The 24,832-nt window shown below is 34.6% G+C and overlaps 4 protein-coding genes and 3 non-coding genes across 7 annotated transcripts; 4 read left to right on the top strand and 3 right to left on the bottom strand.

Moving 5' to 3' along the window:
- Positions 1–646: 646 nt before the first annotated feature.
- On the top strand, positions 647–719 carry TRNAF-GAA (transfer RNA phenylalanine (anticodon GAA)). The gene has a single exon. It is a non-coding gene; the product is annotated as a tRNA-Phe (tRNA).
- Positions 720–4,672: 3,953 nt separating this feature from the next.
- Positions 4,673–7,688, bottom strand: LOC135664468 (ATP synthase subunit beta, chloroplastic). Its single transcript, XM_065176993.1, has one exon. It carries the CDS (start codon positions 7,686–7,688, stop codon positions 6,192–6,194), a length of 1,497 nt encoding a protein of 498 aa, XP_065033065.1. The 3' UTR covers positions 4,673–6,191.
- Positions 7,689–8,516: 828 nt separating this feature from the next.
- LOC135664469 (ribulose bisphosphate carboxylase large chain) lies at positions 8,517–10,059 on the top strand. Its single transcript, XM_065176994.1, has one exon. It carries the CDS (start codon positions 8,517–8,519, stop codon positions 9,978–9,980), a length of 1,464 nt encoding a protein of 487 aa, XP_065033066.1. The 3' UTR covers positions 9,981–10,059.
- A 152-nt stretch (positions 10,060–10,211) lies between these two features.
- Positions 10,212–14,684, top strand: LOC135664467 (acetyl-coenzyme A carboxylase carboxyl transferase subunit beta, chloroplastic-like). Its single transcript, XM_065176992.1, has one exon. The coding sequence runs from the start codon at positions 10,723–10,725 to the stop codon at positions 12,544–12,546; it is 1,824 nt and encodes a 607-aa protein (XP_065033064.1). The 5' UTR covers positions 10,212–10,722; the 3' UTR covers positions 12,547–14,684.
- On the top strand, positions 13,336–24,575 carry LOC135664470 (cytochrome f). The gene has a single exon (XM_065176995.1). It carries the CDS (start codon positions 15,578–15,580, stop codon positions 16,538–16,540), a length of 963 nt encoding a protein of 320 aa, XP_065033067.1. The 5' UTR covers positions 13,336–15,577; the 3' UTR covers positions 16,541–24,575.
- On the bottom strand, positions 20,284–20,357 carry TRNAW-CCA (transfer RNA tryptophan (anticodon CCA)). Its single transcript has one exon. It is a non-coding gene; the product is annotated as a tRNA-Trp (tRNA).
- TRNAP-UGG (transfer RNA proline (anticodon UGG)) lies at positions 20,522–20,595 on the bottom strand. The gene has a single exon. It is a non-coding gene; the product is annotated as a tRNA-Pro (tRNA).
- Positions 24,576–24,832: the final 257 nt, after the last annotated feature.

The following is a 24,832-nucleotide window of genomic DNA, read 5'->3' on the forward strand; positions in this document are numbered from 1 at the left end:
CCTATATACCTAATACGTATGTATACATACTGCCATATCAAACGATTAATCATGACCCGAATCTATTATATTATAATTATATATAATTATAATATGAAAAATTCAGAGTTATTATGAATCCATTTCAATGGAAGTTGAAGGAAGAATCGAATATTCAATTATGAAATCATTCATTCCAGAGTTTGATAGATCTTTTGAAAAACTGATTAATCGGACGAGAATAAAGAGAGAGTCCCATTCTACATGTCAATACCGACAACAATGAAATTTATAGTAAGAGGAAAATCCGTCGACTTTTAAATCGTGAGGGTTCAAGTCCCTCTATCCCCAATAAAAAGCCTATTTTACTTCCTAAGTATTTATCCTCTTCTTTTTTTTCATCAGTGGTTCAGTTCAAACAAAATTCACTATCTTTCTCATTCACTCTACTCTTTCACAAACGGATCCGAACTAAAATCCTTGGATCTTATCCCAATTTGGATAGAACCTGTACAAATGAACATATATGGGCAAAGAATCTCTATTATTGAATCATTCACAGTCCATATCATTATCCTTACACTTACTTGTCAAATTTTTTACTACTTTTTAGTCCCTTTAATTAACATAGACACAAGTACTCTACTAGGATGATGCACGGGAAATGGTCGGGATAGCTCAGTTGGTAGAGCAGAGGACTGAAAATCCTCGTGTCACCAGTTCAAATCTGGTTCCTGACACGTAAATAATGTATCGGATAGATATTCATACAAATTAATCGAGATAGATCGGGCGTTAATAGTCTAGAGCATGATACGTATTTACTCATCTAGATGTTACATATTTACTCATCTATTACATATATTTACTCATCTATTACATATTTACTCATCTAGATATATATATATATATATACCTCCCCTTGGGGGGATTGGTTACATATTTACTCATCTAGATGTATATATATATATACCTCCCCTTGGGGGGATTGGTAAAAAATATATGTATGGATGGTTATGGTAAAGAACAAAGTGAGATTATGCTCCCGTCTCTTTTTTCTTTCTTGTTTCTTCATACTGTGCTTTCTCTCATTCAAAAGAATATTAAGTCTTCATCTATATTCAAAATAAAAATAAATAAGTAAAAGTAAAAAAAAACTTAAAAGTCGAGAGGAGTTAAAAGATAGCAATAGACAGAATGCACTTCAGACACAGTACAAATAAAATCCAATCCCTTTTCATTTCTTCATTTCATATTTTTGACATTTATTCCATTTCTTCACTCTTGCTTACGTTACTTTCCGAGGTCCATCTACATCTAAGTAAGTTATGTGCGCGGTACAAAGTTCATAGTGCAGAACTCTTTTGATTCATCCCATTGTTTCTGCTCATACGAAATGGATATGATCTATTCCAAATTTTGGAATATAAATGAAGTTTTTTTTAGGTTATCCATAATACGAATTAAAGTCCGGTTACTTTCTTTCATCTAGAACGGAACGTAAAAATATTCCTTCACTTGAAAGAAATCTGGAATCGTGTCATAGTCGTATTAAGTAAACATTAATTTCTTATCATTTAATGAGCATCTTGTATTTCATAGAAATTGGGGGTAATATAGTCCTTACGTAGGGGCCAACCTATCCAACTTTCCGGCATCAAAATACGTTTAAGGCGTGGATGATTATCATAAGAGATTCCCAACATATCATAAGATTCGCGTTCTTGAAAATCAGCACTTCTCCAAATCCAGAAAACAGACGGGATTCTAGGATTATTCCTTGGGCAAATACTTTTATGCATACCTCTTCTGGTTTAGCTATACCATACTGTATTCTCGTAAGATGATACACACTGGCTAAAAATCCGCCTGGTGCTACATCATAGGCACACTGGGAGCGTAAATAATTGTAACCATATACATATGAAATGACAGCAATGGAATCCCAATCCTCGGTTTTTATTTGTAAAGTTTCTATTCCTCGGCAATCAAAGCCCAAAGATCTATGAACTAAATCATGGTTGACTAACCAATCAGATAAACGATCCTGCTGCATCTTCTTGATCTCTCCCACATTTGTATTTGTATGAGTATTTCAATTTACAATGAAATTTTTAAAGATTGACCCTTTCTTTCTTATTCTGCACAAAAGAACCTTACCTTGTCTGATTCACTAATTCATGGGGAGATACTGAACTTTTGGATTTGAAAAATGTTTCAGAAGGTATCTCTGAAGTAGATGGTGATTGATAGAGCAATTCTTGATCATAATTTCCAGTATGAGTACTGCGTCTAACACAAAACTTGTGATTGGTAGTAAAACATCGATTTTCCTGTTGAGACACAGTTCTATCTTCAAAGATTTCTCGAGATATTTTCTTACGAAGTTTCGTTATAGCATCTATAACCGCCTCTGGTTTAGGTGGGCAGCCCGGCAAATAGACATCGACAGGAATTAGCTTATCGACTCCACGAACAGTACTATAAGAATCAGTACTGAACATCCCTCCTGTAATAGTACAAGCTCCCATAGCAATGACATATTTTGGTTCAGGCATTTGCTCATATAATCTTACTAAAGAAGGAGCCATTTTCATTGTTACTGTGCCGGCTGTTAAAATTAGGTCTGCTTGTCTAGGACTCGATCTTGGTACCAATCCATAACGATCAAAGTCGAATCGCGAGCCTATTAATGAAGCAAATTCAATGAAACAACAACTGGTACCGTATAGAAGCGGCCATAAACTGGAAAGTCTTGACCAATTCGAAAGATCATTCAATGTAGTTGAAATAACTGAATTGGTAATTGTTTTGTCAACTAAGGGAAACTCAATCAAATTCATAACTGTCTCAATGTAATCTTTTCCTTCATTTTTATTTTGATTGTCTGAATATTCAGTTAAGACCATTCCAATGCTCCTTTTCGCCATGCATAAACTGAACCAACAATTGGGATAAGCACAAAAATTAAAGCTTCGATAAATACAGATACACCCAATACATCGAAACTCATTGCCCATGGATAAAGAAAGACCGTTTCAACATCAAAAACAACAAAAACTAGAGCAAACATGTAATAGCGGATTCGAAATTGTAACCAAGCATCCCCAATGGGTTCTATACCCGATTCATAACTAGAGAGCTTCTCTGGTCCTTCACTAACCGGGGCTAAAACTCCGGAAATTACAAATGCCAAGATAGGAATAACGCTTGATATTATTAGAAATGCCCAGAAAATATCATATTCGTGAAGCAGAAACATAAATGTACTCCTATTAATGTGGAATATGCTGAATTATTCGATTCGAATCGGAATTGTCAATTCATCCATAACTTCTTATCTTAGGCGAAACAAGAATTGATTTTGATCAAATCAAACTGCATAGTTTAGAGTTTGTTTGCTGTGGGGCATGTTTTGTTTAAAGATTCATCTAATGGAATCCCACTTACATTTTGGATTTCGATTCTATTTAGATATGGTGTAGACATAGGATGCTCTTACACAAACAAAACTCTCTCACTTTGTCTTGGGTTCTCTATCCTCTAGAAAAAGGTAATAAAATACTAAAATATCCTATGCCTATAACTATTCCTATGCCTATAACTATAATAAATATCAATACCCTATAATATAGTAAAGTAAATATCCTATAATTAAATACTATGAATACTATATTCATTAGAATACTATGTTGATTATATATAATCAACATAATGAAATAATAATAATTTCATTTCCTTTTTTTAAAACTTAAATTTTTCAATAGTCATATGGGGTAAAATGTCTAGGGATTTCTAGCATATTCTATATTATTCGAAGTATTCCTTTTTCATATCTGGGTATAGGATCATTGCTTCTATTGATTTGATACGAATATGAATACATAATCTAATGCATCGAATGATTTTTTATCTTTTTCTTGTCCTAGATTTCATTTCTATTTTTCTTAATTGATTCAATCCGTTGAATTGAGAGGTGACATATAACAACTTATATCTTTCTATACAAAAAATTGGAAACTTGGAACCTGTACTATCCCACCTCCTCAGAAATAAATAAGAAGAATCGAGTTATTTCATTAGAGTTAGAATGAAAGATTCATTCTATTTCGGACCAATCTCTAATACTAAACAAAGATTACGATTTGGAATGAACCAAAATACTTGTTTGTTTTGTTACGGCAATAACGCTTAATAATATAATGGTAAGACCAAGCAATGGGTTAGATTTCGCTACAAGAAAAAGGTTTTACAGCAAACCTATACTAGACAATGAAACATAGCAAAGAGTGGAGTAGTATAATCGACGGAATCATAAATGATTTACATAACATTTTCAAATAGAAAGAATCACACATTATCGAATGATTCGACGGACCAAATCAAATCCACAAACCCACTCAACTCATAGAATATAGAAGAAGAAACGTTAATATATTTAGGCCCAATTCGTTATCTCTCCATTATCTCTGAATCAATCAATAAGGTTGCTCTTGTTCTGCCAAAAAACGATTAGTGATTAGTTAGGGGGATTCTCCAAATACAAGACAAGACCCAAGACCAAGAAAAGAATAGGTCCTAGACCCATGTGACTTAGGATTAGACTTGGTTGGTCCCATAGAAATGAAAACCATACTAAACTATATACTAAACACTAAACTATATACTAAACAAAAATATAATATATTAGGATTAGGGCTATACGGACTCGAACCGTAGACCTTCTCGGTAAAACAGATCAAACTGATTATTATCGAAATGATTCGAACTGTTTCAAAGACCCAACATGCATTTTGTTGCATTGGGCTCTTTCATCAACTGATGTAAAGATCAGTTAGTCCACCATATTTTTTCTTTAGAGGAAGATAATGAGATGGTTCCATGTGCTCTGATTTATTATTTGTATTCTGATCTAGGAGCAATACCAAAGTGTTTCAAAGAAGGGTTATCTTGACTTAGGTCTGCCTTCGGCCTAGATCAACCTAAGTTAAATGGAATCTCTATCGCTCCGCTGCAACAGTCGAATATGAGACTTCATACACCTTAAAGTTCATAGGACGAAAAGAGGTTATTTTGAGGCCCTTATACTCATTATGCCTAGCATTGAATGGGCTGGGTATTTACCTTATCAACTATCAAATCAATGGCGGGTTCTATTTGATTTGGCAACTGAATTCGCGCCTGAATCGGACCGAACCAAATATTTGTCAGGCTATTGTTCTCTTGTTCCCTCGAACCTATGGAGTAAGACATCGATTTCTCAATACGATCAATTATGTTCATTGCATAATAGGCTCCTTTGAAAAGCATTGGCGCGCGTGTAAACGAGGTGCTCTACCAACTGAGCTATAGCCCTTGTCATAGACATCTTAACATATAGATAATTTCTTGTCAAGATGGATATTCCATAATCCACATCATAGCTCTCTGATCTATTTATTTTATTTACGCTTAACAGAACAGATTTATTTACGCTTAACAGAACAGATTAGTATTGCTTAGAAATAATATTCCACCTATAATCCCCGAAGTGATGGGTTCTTTTTGTGGTGATAAATGACCTACTTAACTCAGTGGTTAGAGTATTGCTTTCATACGGCGGGAGTCATTGGTTCAAATCCAATAGTAGGTAGAACTTATTAGATACCGGAGTCGATGAAATGATATCTAATAAGTTTTTCTACCCCATCTTCTTTTTTTGTTTTATCAGATTAGACTTGATTGTGTTCAATTGGCAGAATCAACATGTGGTGTATAATAAAGAACTTTTTAAAAACTTCTCTTTATTATTTTGATGTATTGACTTGACTAGTAGGAAATAACATTGACAGCCTCTACTCGTGTCCTAGCTCGTCTGAGAGCTAGATTCGCTTCAATTGCTTGTCTCTTACCCTCAGCTCTACTCAAGTTAGCTTCAGCTATTTCAAGAGCTTGTTGAGCTTCTTGCGGATCAATGTCAGTACTTATTTCCGCATCATTTCCTAAAATGGTGATTTCATTATTACCTATTCTAGCGAAACCACCCATCAGAGCCACCGTTAACCATTGGTCGTTGTTGAGGCGTATTCTCAAAAGACCTATATCTACAGCCGTGGCAATAGGGGCGTGGTTTGGTAATACGCCAATTTGGCCACTATTAGTAGATAAAATTATTTCTTTCACTTCTGAGTCCCAAATAATTCGATTAGGAGTCAGTACACAAAGATTTAAGGTCATTTCTTCAATTTGCTCTCCTCTTCTAAGTTCATAGCTTTCGCGGTAGCTTCATCGATGTTACCTACTAAATAAAAGGCCTGCTCGGGAAGACTGTCTAATTCTCCGGAAAGGATCAGTTGAAACCCCCTAATTGTTTCTGCAAGACCAACATATTTTCCTGGAGAACCAGTAAATACTTCTGCCACGAAGAAGGGTTGTGATAAGAAACGCTCGATTTTTCGTGCTCTTGCTACAGTTAAACGATCTTCTTCGGATAATTCGTCCAACCCAAGAATAGCTATAATGTCCTGAAGTTCTTTGTAACGTTGTGAAGTTTGCTTAACTCTTTGCGCAGTTTCATAATGTTCCTCGCCAACGATCCGAGGTTGTAACATAGTTGACGTTGAATCTAAAGGATCCACTGCTGGATAAATACCTTTGGCAGCTAATCCTCTCGATAATACGGTAGTAGCATCTAAATGTGCAAATGTCGTGGCAGGAGCAGGGTCGGTCAAATCGTCCGCAGGTACATAAACGGCTTGGATCGAAGTTATAGATCCCTCTTTGGTAGAAGTAATTCTTTCTTGCAAAGAACCCATTTCTGTACTAAGGGTAGGTTGATAACCCACTGCAGAAGGCATTCTCCCCAATAAGGCGGATACTTCTGATCCTGCTTGGACGAAACGAAAGATATTGTCGATGAATAGAAGTACGTCTTGTTCATTAACATCCCGGAAATATTCCGCCATAGTTAGGGCAGTCAAACCAACTCTCATACGAGCTCCCGGCGGTTCATTCATTTGACCGTAGACTAGAGCTACTTTTGATTCTGCAATATTTTTTTCATTAATTACTCCGGATTCTTTCATTTCCATGTAAAGATCATTTCCTTCACGAGTACGTTCGCCTACTCCGCCAAATACAGATACGCCTCCATGAGCTTTGGCAATGTTGTTGATCAATTCCATGATGAGTACTGTTTTACCTACTCCAGCTCCTCCAAATAGTCCGATTTTTCCTCCACGGCGATAAGGAGCTAAAAGATCCACTACTTTAATTCCTGTTTCAAAGATTGATAATTTCGTCTCTAACTGTATAAAGGCAGGTGCAGGTCTATGAATAGGAGATGTTGTGCTAGTATCTACAGGACCTAAATTATCAACAGGCTCCCCAAGAACGTTGAAAATTCGTCCGAGGGTAGCTCCACCGACTGGAACGCTTAGAGGAGCTCCCGTGTCAATCACTTCCATTCCTCTCATCAGTCCATCTGTAGCACTCATAGCTACAGCTCTAACTCGATTATTTCCTAATAATTGTTGTACCTCACAAGTCACATTAATTTGCTGACCAATAGTATCTCGACCCTTAACTACCAAAGCGTTATAAATATTAGGCATCTTGCCCGGAGGAAAAACAACATCCAGTACTGGGCCAATAATTTGAGCGATACGCCCTAGGTTTTGTTCTTCAAGTGTGGAAACCGCAGGACTAGAAGGGGTAGGATTGATTCTCATAATTATAATTAAAGTAAAGTATGTCGAAAGTTTTTTTGAATAGTGCCATGCCAAGTCGAAAATAAATGTCCGATAGCAAGTTGATCGGTTAATTCAATAAGAAATAAATGGGAGTTAGCACTTGATTTAGTTGGTACCACCCAACCGAATACGATTCAATCGTTTACTCATTCAATTACTCATTCAATGAGTCAATTTTCAAGTTCAGCCAATCCTTCTTTTTTTCAAAAGAAATATTAAGTACATGAAATCACGAGTAAGTCTCTTTCATTTCTCTATCATTATAGAAAAACCATCCGTATTAGATTCTATTATCTATAGAATTCGAACCCGAACTCCATTTATGATTCATTATTTCGATCTAATTGGCCATTGTTCTTTTTTTTTTTTGAATAGATATTGGATTTCCGCCTATCTATTCTTTATACCCTTTTAGGATGAATTATGCCTATTTTCACATCTAGGATTTACATATACAACATATATCACTGTCAAGAGTGAATTTTTCTTAGTATTTGGATTCAAAATAAGAAGGAGATCCATTTGATTTTATTGTAAACTTGCAAAACAAACATTGGGTTTGGGTTGCGCCATATATATCAAAGAGTATACAATAATGATGTATTTGGAGTATACAATAATGATGTATTTGATGAATCAAATACATGGTCTAATAATGAACCATTTCATTTTAACATAACATTGAAATTAGTTGATAATATTAGTTGAATATTTTTTTTCTTTTTTTTTATTTTTATTTTTGTCAAAGGTTTCATTCATGCATAATCTATATCGAGTAGACCTTGTCGTTGTGAGAATTCTTAATTCATGAGTTGTAGGGAGGGACTTATGTCACCACAAACAGAGACTAAAGCAAGTGTTGGATTTAAAGCTGGTGTTAAAGATTACAAATTGAATTATTATACTCCTGACTACGAAGTCAAAGATACTGATATCTTGGCAGCATTCCGAGTAACTCCTCAACCTGGAGTTCCGCCCGAAGAAGCAGGGGCTGCGGTAGCTGCCGAATCTTCTACTGGTACATGGACAACTGTGTGGACTGATGGACTTACCAGTCTTGATCGTTACAAAGGGCGATGCTACCACATCGAGGCCGTTGTTGGGGAGGAAAATCAATATATTGCTTATGTAGCTTATCCTTTAGACCTTTTTGAAGAAGGTTCTGTTACTAACATGTTTACTTCCATTGTGGGTAATGTATTTGGTTTCAAAGCCTTACGAGCTCTACGTCTGGAGGATCTGCGAATTCCCACTTCTTATTCCAAAACTTTCCAAGGCCCGCCTCACGGCATTCAGGTTGAAAGAGATAAGTTGAACAAGTATGGTCGTCCCCTATTGGGATGCACTATTAAACCAAAATTGGGATTATCTGCAAAAAACTACGGTAGAGCGGTTTATGAATGTCTACGTGGTGGACTTGATTTTACCAAAGATGATGAAAACGTAAACTCACAACCATTTATGCGTTGGAGAGATCGTTTCTTATTTTGCACCGAAGCACTTTTTAAAGCGCAGGCCGAAACAGGTGAAATCAAAGGACATTACTTGAATGCTACTGCGGGTACATGTGAAGAAATGATGAAAAGGGCCATATGTGCCAGAGAATTAGGAGTTCCTATCGTAATGCATGACTACTTAACTGGTGGATTCACTGCAAATACTAGCTTGGCTCATTATTGCCGTGACAACGGCCTACTTCTTCACATCCATCGCGCAATGCATGCAGTTATTGATAGACAGAAAAATCATGGTATGCATTTCCGTGTACTAGCTAAAGCATTACGTATGTCTGGTGGAGATCATATTCACGCCGGTACAGTAGTAGGTAAACTGGAAGGGGAACGTGAGATGACTTTAGGTTTCGTTGATTTATTACGTGATGATTATATCGAAAAAGACCGAAGTCGCGGTATTTTCTTCACTCAAGATTGGGTCTCTATGCCAGGTGTTCTGCCCGTGGCTTCAGGGGGTATTCATGTTTGGCATATGCCTGCTCTGACCGAAATCTTTGGGGATGATTCCGTACTACAGTTTGGCGGAGGAACTTTAGGACACCCTTGGGGAAATGCACCTGGTGCAGTAGCTAATAGGGTGGCTTTAGAGGCGTGTGTACAAGCTCGTAATGAGGGACGTGATCTTGCTCGTGAAGGTAATGAAATTATCCGTGAAGCTAGCAAATGGAGCCCTGAACTAGCCGCTGCTTGTGAAGTATGGAAAGAGATCAAATTCGAATTCGAACCAGTAGATAAGCTAGATAAAGAGAAAAAGTAAGTGTGCATAATTCAGTAATTCCTGTTTGTTCTCCTAATTGATTGCAATTAAAGTCGGCCCAATCTTTTCCTAAAAAAAAGATTGGGCCGATTGCCGAATAAAAAAAAAAAGACATGAGCATTCTATACTATGTATTTGCATATATCTTTTATATGTACAGATGTACAGATCTTACCTATATATATACAAGATAAGATCGAAGACTAAACAACTCAATACTTCTATTGTTTGTTGTTGGATCCATAGGATTGGATTAATTATGGATCCTTGGGATTGGTGGACTTTTTTATATCTCCTAGTTTCAGGCCATAGATCAAGCCAAGGGAAAGGCTCCTTTACCCATCCTATATATTGTCTTTTTCGTTCCATGTTAAAATAGAAACTTAATTATTTGATTATACGAGAACAAATTCTTTATTCTTTATTTATAGAAATAAACAACTATCTCTATTTTCGATGAGAATTTGTACATCACATGGAAGAAAGCTGTGTCTTTCTATTTTAAAATTTATAAAAAGATTCTATCAATATATATTGAAGTGATACCTCGGCTTCCCACAAAGGAGAATCATTTCTTTCAATACTTACTCGTTCTTTCAATACTTACTCGTTATTAATTAACAATCCTAATGATTAGGATTAGATTCGTATGCTTAATTCTGATAAGAAATCAAATAGTGAAAGTAAAATGATTATCCATCGAATGTATTGTATTTCATCAAATAGGGGGTAGAAAGACTCTATGGGAAAATGGTGGTTCCGTTCGATGTTGTCTAACGAGAAGTTAGAACATAGGTGTGGGCTAAGTAAATCTAGGTGTGGGCTAAGTAAATCAATGGATAGTCTTGATGGTATTGGACATACCAGTAGAAGTGAACAACCTATTCTAAACGATACGAAGAACGATACGAAGAAAAAGATTCCTAGTTGGAATCATAGTGGTAATTATAGTTTCACTAATGTTGATTCTTTATTTGAAATCAAGGATATTTGGAGTTTGATCTCTGATGACACTTTTTTAGTTAGGGATAGTAATGGTGACAGTTACTCTGTATATTTTGATATTGAAAATCAGATTTTTGAGGTTGACAATGATAGTTCTTTTCTGAGTGAACTAGAAAAAAAACTTTCTAGTTATTTGAGTAGGGGGTCTAAGAAAAAGAATCACTACTATTATCATTACATGTATGATACTCAATCTGGTTGGAATAATCACATTAATAGTTGCATTGATAGTTATCTTCGTTTTGAAGTCAGTATTAATAGTTCTATTTCGGGTAGTACCAACAATTACAGTGACAGTTACTTTTATAACTTCATTTGTACTGAAAATAGAAATAGTAGTGAGAGCGGTAGGTCTAGTAAAAGAACTAGAAAAAATTTCAATGATTTCCATGAAGAGGTGGAATCCGATTTCCATGAAGAAGTAGAATTCCACGAAGAAGTAGAATCCGACTTCCATGAAGAAGTAGAATCCGATTTCCATGAAGAAGTAGAATTCCACGAAGAAGTAGAATCCAATGATTTCAATGAAGAAGTAGAATCTGATTTCAATGAAGAAGTGGAATCCGATTTCAATGAAGAAGTGGAATCCGATTTCAATGAAGAAGTGGAATCCGATTTCAATGAAGAAGTGGAATCCGATTTCAATGAAGAAGTAGAATTCCATGAAGAAGTAGAATTCCATGAAGAAGTAGAATCCGACTTCCATGAAGAAGTAGAATCCAATGATTTCAATATAAATCAAAAATACAAACATTTATGGGTTCAATGCGAAAATTGTTATGGATTAAATTATAAAAAATTTTTTAAGTCAAAAATGAATATTTGTGAACAGTGTGGATATCATTTGAAAATGAGTAGTTCAGATAGAATTGAACTTTCGATTGATCCCGGAACTTGGGATCCTCTGGATAAAGATATGATATCTATAGACCCCATTGATTTTCGTTCAAAAGAGGAACCTTATGGAGATCGTATCGATTCTTATCAAAGAAGGACAGGTTTAGCTGATGCTATTCAAACAGGCATAGGTCAAATAAATGGTATTCCCGTAGCAATTGGCGTTATGGATTTTCAGTTTATGGGAGGTAGTATGGGATCCGTAGTAGGCGAGAAAATTACTCGTTTGATCGAGTATGCTACTAATCGATCTCTACCTGTCATTATTGTGTGTGCTTCTGGAGGAGCACGCATGCAAGAAGGAAGTTTGAGCTTGATGCAAATGGCTAAAATATCTTCTGCTTCATCTAATTATCAATCAGATAAAAAGTTATTCTATGTATCAATTCTTACATCTCCTACAACTGGTGGAGTAACAGCCAGTTTTGGTATGTTGGGGGATATCATTATTGCTGAACCTAACGCCTACATTGCATTTGCGGGTAAAAGAGTAATTGAACAAACATTAAAAAAGGTAATACCTGAAGGTTCACAAGTGTCTGAGTATTTATTCCATAAAGGTTTATTCGACCCAATAGTACCACGTAATCTTTTAAAAGGTGTTCTGGGTGAGTTATTTCAGCTCCACGGTTTCTTTCCCTTGAATCCAAGTTCAAAAATGTAAAGTATAGCACTAGATTCAGTTATTTTATTTGTAGCGAACAAGTATTTAATTCGTCGTAATCAGGTGTTTTCTTTGGTGACATAAGTTCTCCTTGTAATAAGAGACAGAGGTTTCGGATAATTTTTATTTTATATTTTATTATATTTTATTTATTATATTTTAGAATATAGAATATATAGTTTTAGAATATAGAATATATAGTTTCTATCTAGTCATTTTCTATCTAATCATATAGAATTATAGTTGATATTACTTATTACTTATAAATAAATATTATAAATAAATAATATTTATTATAATTTTTTATAATATATTTATAATATAATAATGGCTTGATATAATATAATAATGGCTTGATATTACTTATAATAGATATATCATAAGTAATAGATATATCATAAGAAGATATCTTTCTAATAGATAGAAATATTAAAACAGATAGAAATATTAAATTGAGGCACCTATTCTATGACAGATCCCAACTTACCCTCTATTTTTGTGCCTTTAGTGGGCCTAGTATTTCCGGCAATTGCAATGGTTTCCTTATTTCTTCATGTCCAAAAAAATAAGATTGTCTAGACCCAATGGGACCGAATCTTATCAATTTATTTCAACACTGGATGATAATACAGATATTTATCTCGTGTAATATGGTATGATATGTGGCTCTTTCCGAACACACAAATGAAAGAATCGTTATGCGGATATATGATATCTGCATAAATGCATGTATATGTGAATATAGCTGGTTCAAAATGGATTAGTGAATATTTTAAATAGAAAGTCAATGTATCTAACCAATTACTCTCCTAATGTTTCACATCAGAATAGTGCTAGTTGATGAAAGTTACTTCGGGATCAAGAAAGGTAAAGTCAAATTTATTTGGGTTATTCGCTCAATTCCAATCGAATGCACTGGATCTAGTATAGTATGAATTGGCGATCAGAACATATATGGATAGAACTTATAACGGGGTCTCGAAAAACGAGTAATTTTTGCTGGGCCTGTATCCTTTTTTTAGGTTCACTAGGATTCTTAGTGGTTGGAACTTCCAGTTATCTTGGTAGGAATTTGATACCCGTATTTACATCTCAGCAAATCATTTTTTTTCCACAAGGGATCGTGATGTCTTTCTACGGGATCGCGGGTCTATTCATTAGCTCGTATTTGTGGTGCACAATTTCGTGGAATGTAGGTAGCGGTTATGACCGATTCGATAGAAAAGAAGGAATAGTGTGTATTTTTCGCTGGGGATTTCCTGGAATAAATCGTCGCATCTTCCTTCGCTTCTTTATGAGAGATATCCAATCAATCAGAATAGAGGTTAAAGAGGGTCTTTATACTCGTCGTGTCCTTTATATGGAAATCAGAGGCCAAGGAGCCATTCCCTTGACTCGTACTGATGAGAATTTTACTCCACGAGAAATTGAACAAAAAGCTGCCGAATTGGCCTATTTCTTGCGCGTACCAATTGAAGTATTTTGAAACGAACTGAAGTGAAGAATAAAATGAAGAATAAATATTTTCTCAAGATGGGGGAAGGAACTTGCTAATTCCTCTTTTAATACAACTGAAGTTTCTTCATTCTTTTATACTAGAAAAAGGTCTAATCTAACTAACGAATCTAATCTAATAAGTATAGATATAAATTCATCAAACCTATCCGAACATGTATTTCGTAATACAGAATTCATCTTTTTAGGCCCAAGATTTGGAATTGATACCCTTTTCTGGTTAGACGGTGAAACATTTCGAAAGAATTAATTGATCCAGGGGGAGTTTTTTCGTCTCGAAACTCGATTCGTTACTTCAAGTGGGTTTTCGAGTATTCATCGAAAGGAACAAATGAAAATAAAATTGGTTCAAATTTGCCCAATTGAGATATCTGGAATAATATTTATTTCTTTTTTTCTCATTTTCATCCGAAAAGAACTCTTATTCTATGTCTATATTCCTTCTAAATCAAAAAAAAAATAAAATTATTACACAATAATAGGAAAGGAATAGACCCATAGGTCAATACCTTGTTATACAACTCGTGCTTCAAAGAAATATCAGATCAGATAGAGTCAACGAATGAAGCAGGTTCATTAACAATTCAATTCACAGAAAAAAAAAAATGAAAAAAAAGAAAGCATCGGCCTCCCTCCCATATCTCGCATCTATAGTATTTTTGCCCTGGTGGGTCTCTTTCTCATTTAATAAATGTCTGGAACCTTGGGTTACTAATTGGTGGAATACCAGGCAATCCGAAAATTTTTTGAATCATATTCAAGAGAAAAACGTTCTGGAAAGATTCATAGAATTAGAAGAACTATTCCTATTGGACGAAATGATAAAGGAGTACCCGGAAACGCATATACAAAAACTTCATATAGAAATACACAAGGAAACAATACAATTAGTCAAAGCACACAATGAATATGATCTCCATATCATTTTGCATTTCTCGACAAATATAATCTGTTTCGCTATTCTAAGTGGTTATTTTATTCTGAGTAATGAAGAACTCGTCATTCTTAATTCTTGGGTTCAGGAATTCCTCTATAACTTAAGTGACACAATAAAAGCTTTTTCTATTCTTTTAGTTACTGATTTATGGATCGGATTTCACTCGACCCATGGTTGGGAACTAATGATTGGTTCGGTCTACAACGATTTTGGATTGGATCATAACGATCAAATTATATCTGGTCTTGTTTCCACTTTTCCAGTTATTCTAGATACAATTGTGAAATATTGGATCTTCCTTTTTTTAAATCGTGTATCTCCTTCGCTTGTAGTAATTTATCATTCAATGAATGAATAAAGAACTCATTTGATCTTATTATATCAATCAAATCAGAATCTTTCTTCGTGTATAAAGAAAGTATTTTCAATTTGACTTAATTCTTTATACTTTTATCTGTTCAAGGTATTCGTCCTATATTCCAGTACAATTATTCCAGTACAATGACAGACTCGTGTATAGGGAACTATACTAGCTACCTATCTAATTTATTGTAGAAATTCGGGGATCAATGATTGGACATGCAAAATAAAAATACTTTTTCTTGGGTAAAGGAAGAGATGACTCGATCCATTTCTGTATCGATCATGATATATGTAATAACTCGGGCATCTATTTCAAATGCATATCCCATTTTTGCGCAGCAGGGTTATGAAAACCCGCGAGAAGCAACGGGACGAATTGTATGTGCCAATTGCCATTTAGCTAATAAACCCGTGGATATTGAAGTTCCGCAAGCTGTGCTTCCTGATACTGTATTTGAAGCAGTTGTTCGAATCCCTTATGATAAGCAACTGAAACAAGTTCTTGCTAATGGTAAAAAGGGGACTTTGAATGTGGGGGCTGTTCTCATTTTACCCGACGGATTCGAATTAGCCCCCCTTGATCGTATTTCTCCTGAGTTGAAAGAAAAGATAGGAAATCTGTCTTTTCAGAGTTATCGTCCCAACAAAAGAAATATTATTGTGATAGGTCCTGTTCCCGGTCAGAAATATAGTGAAATCGTCTTTCCCATTCTTTCCCCCGACCCTGCTACGAAGAAAGACGTTCACTTCTTAAAATATCCCATATACGTAGGTGGGAACAGAGGAAGGGGTCAGATTTATCCTGATGGTAGCAAAAGTAACAATACAGTCTATAATGCTACATCAGCAGGTATAGTAAGCAGAATAGTACGTAAAGAAAAAGGGGGATATGAAATAACCATAGTTGATGCATCGGATGGACATCAAGTGGTTGATATTATACCTCCAGGACCAGAACTTCTTGTTTCAGAGGGTGAATCCATCAAGCTTGATCAACCATTAACAAGCAATCCCAATGTGGGAGGCTTTGGTCAGGGAGATGCAGAAATAGTGCTTCAAGACCCATTACGGGTCCAAGGTCTTTTGTTCTTCTTGGCATCTGTTATTTTGGCACAAGTTTTTTTGGTTCTTAAAAAGAAACAGTTTGAAAAGGTTCAATTGTACGAAATGAATTTCTAGGTGCAGAGATTCCTTAACATCAAGTTGGTAAAAAGCGCCGAATTTTTTTTGATCCATACAATTATGTATGATCAAAAAATCTGTAAACCTTTTTGGTTGCTTTGTTTATACTTTTTTTTCGTTTTGCGGGATGTCTGGAATTCATTACTTGTATCCTATTCTTAGTAATAGACAATAGACATACAAAGAAAGAGAATACAGAGCAAGGATGGGAAAAATGAAAGAAAGAAATCCTTTTAGGAGGGATTACTAGTCTTACGAGTCTTCTATTCGACACAAGAAAAGGGCGGAAAATCCTTTTTCTTGTGTCGTCTTATATCGAAATAATAATGATTTTTTCTCCTGTTCGTCAAAGATTACCATTCCTTCTTTTCCGGGTCCACCAGAACTCTTTTGGTTAGATTCATAGGAAGTTGTGGACAAACAAAAAGAGAGAAAGGATTAGGGGAATAATTGATTGAGCAAATAGAACTTCTTCAATTAACTTAAACTTTTAACTTAGAGAAATTATTCAAGAGAAATTATTCAAACAAATTATATTATAGAGTTTTATAGAGTAAGTTCTATAGAGTAAGTTCTATTAGTAGTTTAGTATAGAAATTATTTGCAGGATGTCTCATGCGTAGAAATCTATATAATATTGTATTATTCAGAAAATCCATTGATTACTCTTTTCTTGTTTCTTCATAAGAGTTAATATTATGGAGGAAAGGAAGAACAGAGACTATGAATCAATCAATAGATTCAATTCTTCAAAAACATTATTAAGAAACAAAAGAATAGAGTGGTTTGAAACATCAGAGCAAAGGATCCGTTTTGTCATTTCATTTCTACGAATATAATATTTTGATTATGTTGACTGGCCAATTTGTATGTTATGGAATAGATCATAATCTTCCTATAAGAGTAAGAAAAGAACTCAACGGGACCTTATCGCTCTAATTAGACAAAGGAGGGTAAGGTCCCGTTGAGTTCTTTTCTTACTCTTTCATGTCTACAATCCGGTTTATCCGATTACTAGAGAGATGAACCCAACCCAGAATATGAACCGTAAAAGAAAACACCTATTAAACCGATCACAGGAATACCAGTTACAGTACCAACCAGCCAAAGAGGAATCCTTCCAGTAGTATCGGCCATTTCCCCTACTTTCCTCCACATTTTCTCAAATGGTCGTGCTAGAGACAAAAACAGTCATGGATAATTATGAGGATGGTATCTTTCCGAATGGGATAAGAGAATTCCTACTATTCTCTTTCTTTCTTTCAATTGAAGAAATAATTGGAAAATAAAACAGCAAGTACAAAAATGAGTAATAAACCCCAGTATAGACTGGTACGATTCAATTCAACATTTTGTTCATTCGGGTTTGATTGTGTCATAGCTCTATAATTCAAATTAGGTTTATCGTTGGATGAACTGCATTGCTGATATTGACCCCAAAAAAGAAACGGTAGGTACAGCTAGTCCGTGAACAGCCAACCATCGCACTGTAAAAATTGGATAGGTTCGATCTATGGTCATTGGGGGCCTCCTAAAAGGATTTACTAAATTCATCAAGTTGTTCCAAAGAATCAAAACGGCCGGTTATCAATGGAATACCTTGTCGGCTCTCTGTGAAATACTCGTTTGGCCGAGGACTTCCAAACACGTCGTAAGCTAAACCCGTACTGACGAATAACCAACCCGCAATGAATAGGGAAGGTATAGTAATGCTATGAATGACCCAGTATCGAATACTGGTAATAATATCAGCAAAAGAACGTTCTCCCGTGCTTCCAGACATTCTGAGCTCCACAAATTTTTGTACATTCAAAAAAGGGAATCGATTCCTTGAAAGATGGGATCAGTAAATGGAAAACTACTGATATTGCATCTTTGTGAGATCGTCAATTTTGTACCAAAGGTTTATTTCAAGTATACCGAATCAGTATAGCTATCCTTCCTCTGGCACAGCAACGCAGTCTCGATCGGTACCGAAATGCTACATAATTCTTTTCTTCTTTTTTTGTTCCTTGTCTATGCATAACTCTATGTTATTCAATAGATCAATAGAAAATTACTCAAATTCCTTATAAGATTTCCATTATTGGATTCATAATAGAAAGTAAAGATCTTGGAAAAGCGTGAATCGATGGTTTCTAATAATTTATGAAGCATATTATAATATTCACACAATTCAATTATATGTATGCGAAATCTATAATAAACCCATTTTTTGGTTAAAAGTTTTTTTGTTCAAATCTTTTTATTTCAAGTAATTGGTTGGTCGTATAATACAATAAATATACTGTAATACAAAATACAATAGTATATACTATATTAGTGAAAGAAACAGAACATGAAAGAAACAGAACCCAGTTGGAACAATCCATATTCGTGATGCAACCGTTATTGTATTAGATCCAAAACAAAGGTTCTTTCTTGACCAAACTAGAAGTATGGAACTCCATGATATGGAAAGACAGAATATAGAATCTAAAAGGATAATGGAAGTTGTTCGTCTTTGAATCGAGTTGGACCTGAAAAAAAAGAATAAAAATATAAAAATGAAAAATAGAGTAAAGGTTTTATTTTTTTCGATAGATCGTGGGACACCTTTTTCTTTTCATTCGAAATATTATGTTATGGGCAATTAAGCAACCTATTACTGTACTGAGTCCAATGAGTTAAAATAAATAAAAGGTAAATAGTATCAGGCCGTTCGTTCCAAAAAGGATTAGATCCTATTGAAATAGAAAGGAAATGATTAAAATGGAATTTTCAAATCCAATTCTTTTATTCCAAAATTACTTAAATTACTTATATTTTATTTAATATTTTATTTAATATTTAAGTATAAGTCCATAAGTAATTTAAGTTTTGAATGAAGTTACACGGCACAGTTCTTAATTACTATTACTTTTACTTATACTTTATATTTTACTTACTTTTACTATTACTTTATTCAACTCACAAATACTTTATTCAACTCACAAATTCCACAATGAATCTGTTGATTCCGAATCATAGGATCGGTCAATGTCACAGCAGATGAATCGAATTTTTCTACCTATGTCACTCTTAGTTAGTCTTATCTATAATGACTGATGAATCCAGAATTTTCAATTGGAACTAAACTAATTCTGTCAATTGATTTTTTCTTGCCGTCGTATTTTGTAAAAATTGAAACTTAGGTAAGTGTTTTATCAACATATGTAGCAAAAGAACATATCTAATTTAGCTCTTTCATGCTTACTATAACTAGTTATTTCGGTTTTCTACTGGCTGCTTTAACTATAACCTCAGCTCTATTCATTGGTTTGAACAAGATACGACTTATTTGAAATGAATTGAATGAAAAATTGATAAAAACGAATATTTCTCTGAGATTCCGGGTATTCTATGGTTCTTTCTCACATCAATTGCCAATTCTTGGTCATTGAGATTCACGGATAATTCAGATTAATATTTAGGGATAGATCTTACCTTTCTTTTTATCCCCTTAAACAAACCGAAATGATTGAAGTTTTTCTATTTGGAATCGTCTTAGGTCTAATTCCTATTACTTTAGCAGGATTATTCGTAACCGCATATTTACAATATAGACGTGGTGATCAGTTGGACCTTTGATTGAGTAATATTTCTTTCTTTTTTTGATTGACCTCCTGCAGGAAGGAGGTCAAATTCAAGTTACAATTCAACTTTTTGTTTTGTTAAATTATTAATTATTTTATTGTGATTCGACATCAAATAAACCGAATCACGCTCTGTAGGATTTGAACCTACGACATCGGGTTTTGGAGACCCGCGTTCTACCGAACTGAACTAAGAGCGCTTTCTTATCCTTATGACAGGAGATACGACTGTACTGTAAAGAAAAGTAATTTTTCTACCCCCAATACGTCTTGCATACATATAGTATGCAAGACCGGAAGATTATGTCCAATTTTAATCGATCTCAATGAATCCCTCGTTACTGCCCATGGGAGAAGTAATAGGTAGGGATGACAGGATTTGAACCCGTGACATTTTGTACCCAAAACAAACGCGCTACCAAGCTGCGCTACATCCCTTTTCAAAATTGTTGTACAGTTTCATTGTACAAAATCCCTGTCTTGTTTTCCATATCGTCATTTTCTCCTCCATCTATATACAATTTTCTTGTCATTTCTTCTTTTTGGTTTCATATAATAAAAGAATTATATACATCTGAAACCTAACGTATAAAAAAGTTAATATTTATCAGTAATGCTCAGGAACAAGGGATTAGATTTTTTTTCTTTTACAAAAAAAGAAAAAAATCTATTGCTTCATTGTACATATCTATTTTAGTTAGGAATCCTGTTTAGTTAGGAATTCCGTGTAAAAAAATACAAATGATCTTGAACTACAGCATCTGACCATATATGTATTACAATCCATAATAGAAGGAGGATTTTCAATGCGAGATATAAAAACATATCTCTCCGTGGCACCTGTGCTAAGTACTCTATGGTTTGGGTCTTTAGCAGGCCTATTGATAGAAATTAATCGGTTATTTCCGGATGCCTTGTCATTCCCCTTTTTTTAATTCTAGTTATTGATTGATATGCGAAGAAATGAAGAAAATTAGAGATACAATTCCACGTGACTAAAATTTCGAATTTCGCCCCTATTTTTTCAGTTCTTTAGGATAGGAAGGAAAAGAAAAAAGTGTATTGAACCTCAGCAAAAATGTGGTAGATCGAAGATCGAATTTTGGAGAACAGAAATGAAAATGTGGATCCAGTCTACGGCGAGTTCCACGAAATCATAGCATAGAAAGAAGATATTTAACTTAAATAATAAATAAAATAAATATTAATAAAATATTGAGATTTAGGATAGGAACAATTGAGAGTTAGAAAGAAATTGTATTATTTAATTATTACTCCATTAAATTATTACTTTATTATTCTAGTAAAATTGTTACTCCATTAATATAATATTAATTATCATTATATAATGAAATGATAATTGCAACGAAATACTTAGAAATTCCATTTCTAGTTAGTAACTTCTATCGATTTTTTTTGTTCTTTTCTTCTTCTTCAGCTCGGATCGAAAATAGAAGAGTTAAGCCGATCCAAAATTCAAAGGAGGTTCATGGCCAAGGGTAAAGATGTCAGAGTCATAGTTATTTTGGAATGTACCAGTTGTGCCCGAAATGATGTCAATAAAGAATCGCCAGGTATTTCTAGATATATTACTCAAAAGAATCGACACAATACGCCTGGTCGATTAGAATTGAGAAAATTTTGTCGCTATTGTAACAAGCATACGATTCATGGAGAAATAAAGAAATAGATCGAACAGAACGCGTGTGCGCTCTCGCCAAGGAAGAGGAAGAACTTAACATATATTTAGAAGAACTTAACATATATTTAACATACTTAACATATATTTAACATATATAATATACATAATGTATAATATACATAATGTATAAGATATATAATATACATAATGTATACAAATCAAAGCCTATTTTGGTCGGATCTGAACTGAAGTGAATAAAGAAATAGAATTTTAGAAATAAGGAATAAACCATGGATAAATCCAAGCAATCTTTTCGTAAATCCAAGCGATCTTTTCGTAGGCGTTTGCCCCCAATTGGATCGGGGGATCGAATCGATTATAGAAACATGAGTTTAATTAGTCGATTTATTAGTGAACAAGGAAAAATATTATCTAGGCGGGTGAATAGATTGACTTTGAAACAACAACGATTAATTACTATTGCTATAAAGCAAGCCCGTATTTTATCTTTGTTACCTTTTCTTAATAATGAGAAACAATTTGAGAGAGCCGAGTCGATCCCCAGAACTACTGGTCCTAGAACCAAAAATAAATAGACATACTCTTCAATTGACTCAAAACTCCAATTGTAACTCAAGCTCAGATTGATGTTTTGTTCGAAAAGGCCTAGAATCTAGAGCGGGTTCCTGTGTTATAAGAAACAAAAAATGGAGAAAATTTTTTTTATTGAAACATATTCGTTCATTCCTATTACTATCTTAATTTCTTTTTATTCTATTTTCCCGGAGTTCCTTCTCCGGGGAATTCTGTTTCAATCATTCCTGTACTGTATATTACTTTAGAATCTACTTTATTTGATGATCTTGTTGGAAATCATGTAAAGACAATTCTTATTTGATATAGCTATTTGTGCAGGTATTTTACGATTAAGAAGCAATTGCTTCTTGTACAGATTGTGTATTAATCTACTATAACTATACAATACCTTATTATCACGAGTTACTGCATTTATCCGAGTGATCCACAAACGACGAAAATCCCTCTTTTGCCTGCCTCTATCTCGATGAGAGGAAGCCAAAGCTCTCATTTTCTGTTGAGTAATCGTTCGAGTAAGTCTTGAATGAGCTCCTCTAGAGGTTGATGCAAATAAACGAATTTTTGTTCGACGTCTCCGAGCTGTATATCCCCGTCTAACTCTGGTCATTGAATCAAATTAAACCTTAATGAATAACTAATTGATTTCGATTCTTTCAGTCATCCTTTTCCCCTCTCACGGTCGATTAATAACAAAACGGATTATTCCGATATATAAAATATAAATTCCAATGGCTTTTGCTACTATAACCTTCCTGACCACAATTTTTTATTCCGTCCAGGCATTTCACCTGCAAATAAGAAATTATAATGATACTCAAAAAAAATAGTGGGTTCCATCGTTTCTATGGTTACTTCTTAAACGGTGAGGTCCTCTCTATACACCGGAGCCTCTTCTTTCATTTAACCAAATGGTATTGTGAACTTGTATAGTTCACACTCTTTGGCTCTACCCATCAATTATAGAGTAATAACTCTTTTCACACTAAGAGTTATCTATACAGTGACGGCATTTAATTAGGAAAGTTGGCTAGGTAGCTGACCCTCTTAGTCCGCTCTTTTAACAATAGGCGCATAATCTTTTTGCTTCTTATAATACTATTTCCTCCGCTTAATGGATAACTATTTGCTACCAATGGGGAATTGCTTTTCATCTCAAATCTAGGTGATTGGATTTGCACCAATGGAAACCATAAATTCCATACACAATATAGGTATATGATAGATCTTTTCCATTTACCCTATTCATTGGTACCGGTCATTGACACTGGAAAAATTGTCTCATTTGTTCGAACTCATGATCTGAACGAGTCGCACATACACCCTAGTACATGTTCCTCGACGCTGAGGACATCCTCTAAGAGCGGGAGATTTCGTAACATTTCTTATCGGCTGTCTTGCGTTTCTAATAAGTTGTTTAATAGTTGGCATGTCGTATATATATATATGTATATATAGAATTAGAATGGAATGGGTTGGTTTAGATCGATCTTAACCTGATGATTGGATTGATGATTATGAATTTTTTCTATTCAATACCAAATCACAGAAAATTCGAATTATGGTTTGAAATGGATTTACACGAAATCCCCGGTATTTTCATTTTCGACCGCTACGAGATCAACAATGCCATGAGCTTGGGCTTCTGTTGCTGACATAAAAACATCCCTTTCCATGTCTTCGGATACAACCCATAAAGGCTTGCCCGTTCTTTGTACATAAACCTTTGTGAGGGTTTCACGAAGTTTCAGTAGTTCTTCCATTTCCAGGACAAATTCCCCTGTTCGTGATTCATAAAAAGAACTAGCAGGTTGATGAATCATGACCCTAAATATATTGATATTGATATAACATCATGAACGGTTCCTCTATCTCGTATGATTGGGCTAATGTAAGGGATAAAAAAAAAATAACAAGAAGAAATTGAACAACCGTACAGGCATCTTCTGTGCGTTGCATACGGCTCCGCAATGGAATTTACTTTTTTCTTCTCTTCTATTCTATCTAAGAAAGAAAGAGAATCCATCTGATTCAGATCGTTGAATGATCCATTTACCACCCTTCCTTTCGTAGGAGTCAAAAATACTATGATGGTTCTGTTGCTTTATATATTTATCTCGTCTGTGATTTAGCAATCCCAAAGTGCCTTTCTGATACGATCAAATAAGGAAAACTGATCTTTTTTTTTTTCATTTTCGTACTCTTCCATAACATAAATATCAGAAAGAAACTTCTGGTGTGGAAGAAAAATGGTTTGTGACGCTGAAATGTACCCCCGACACATAAAATCAACAAATCGGAAATAACCTTTGTTTCATACTACTATCTCGATACAAAATCTCATGTTATGAAAAAACAATAATGGTTTGTTCATATCGAACTCGAAGTGCCATGCTATTATTACTTATTATTCATATTCAATATGGCGAAGGCATAGTC

The sequence above is a fragment of the Musa acuminata genome, unplaced genomic scaffold, assembly GCF_036884655.1.
Source record: "Musa acuminata AAA Group cultivar baxijiao unplaced genomic scaffold, Cavendish_Baxijiao_AAA HiC_scaffold_840, whole genome shotgun sequence".
NCBI lineage: Eukaryota > Viridiplantae > Streptophyta > Magnoliopsida > Zingiberales > Musaceae > Musa > Musa acuminata.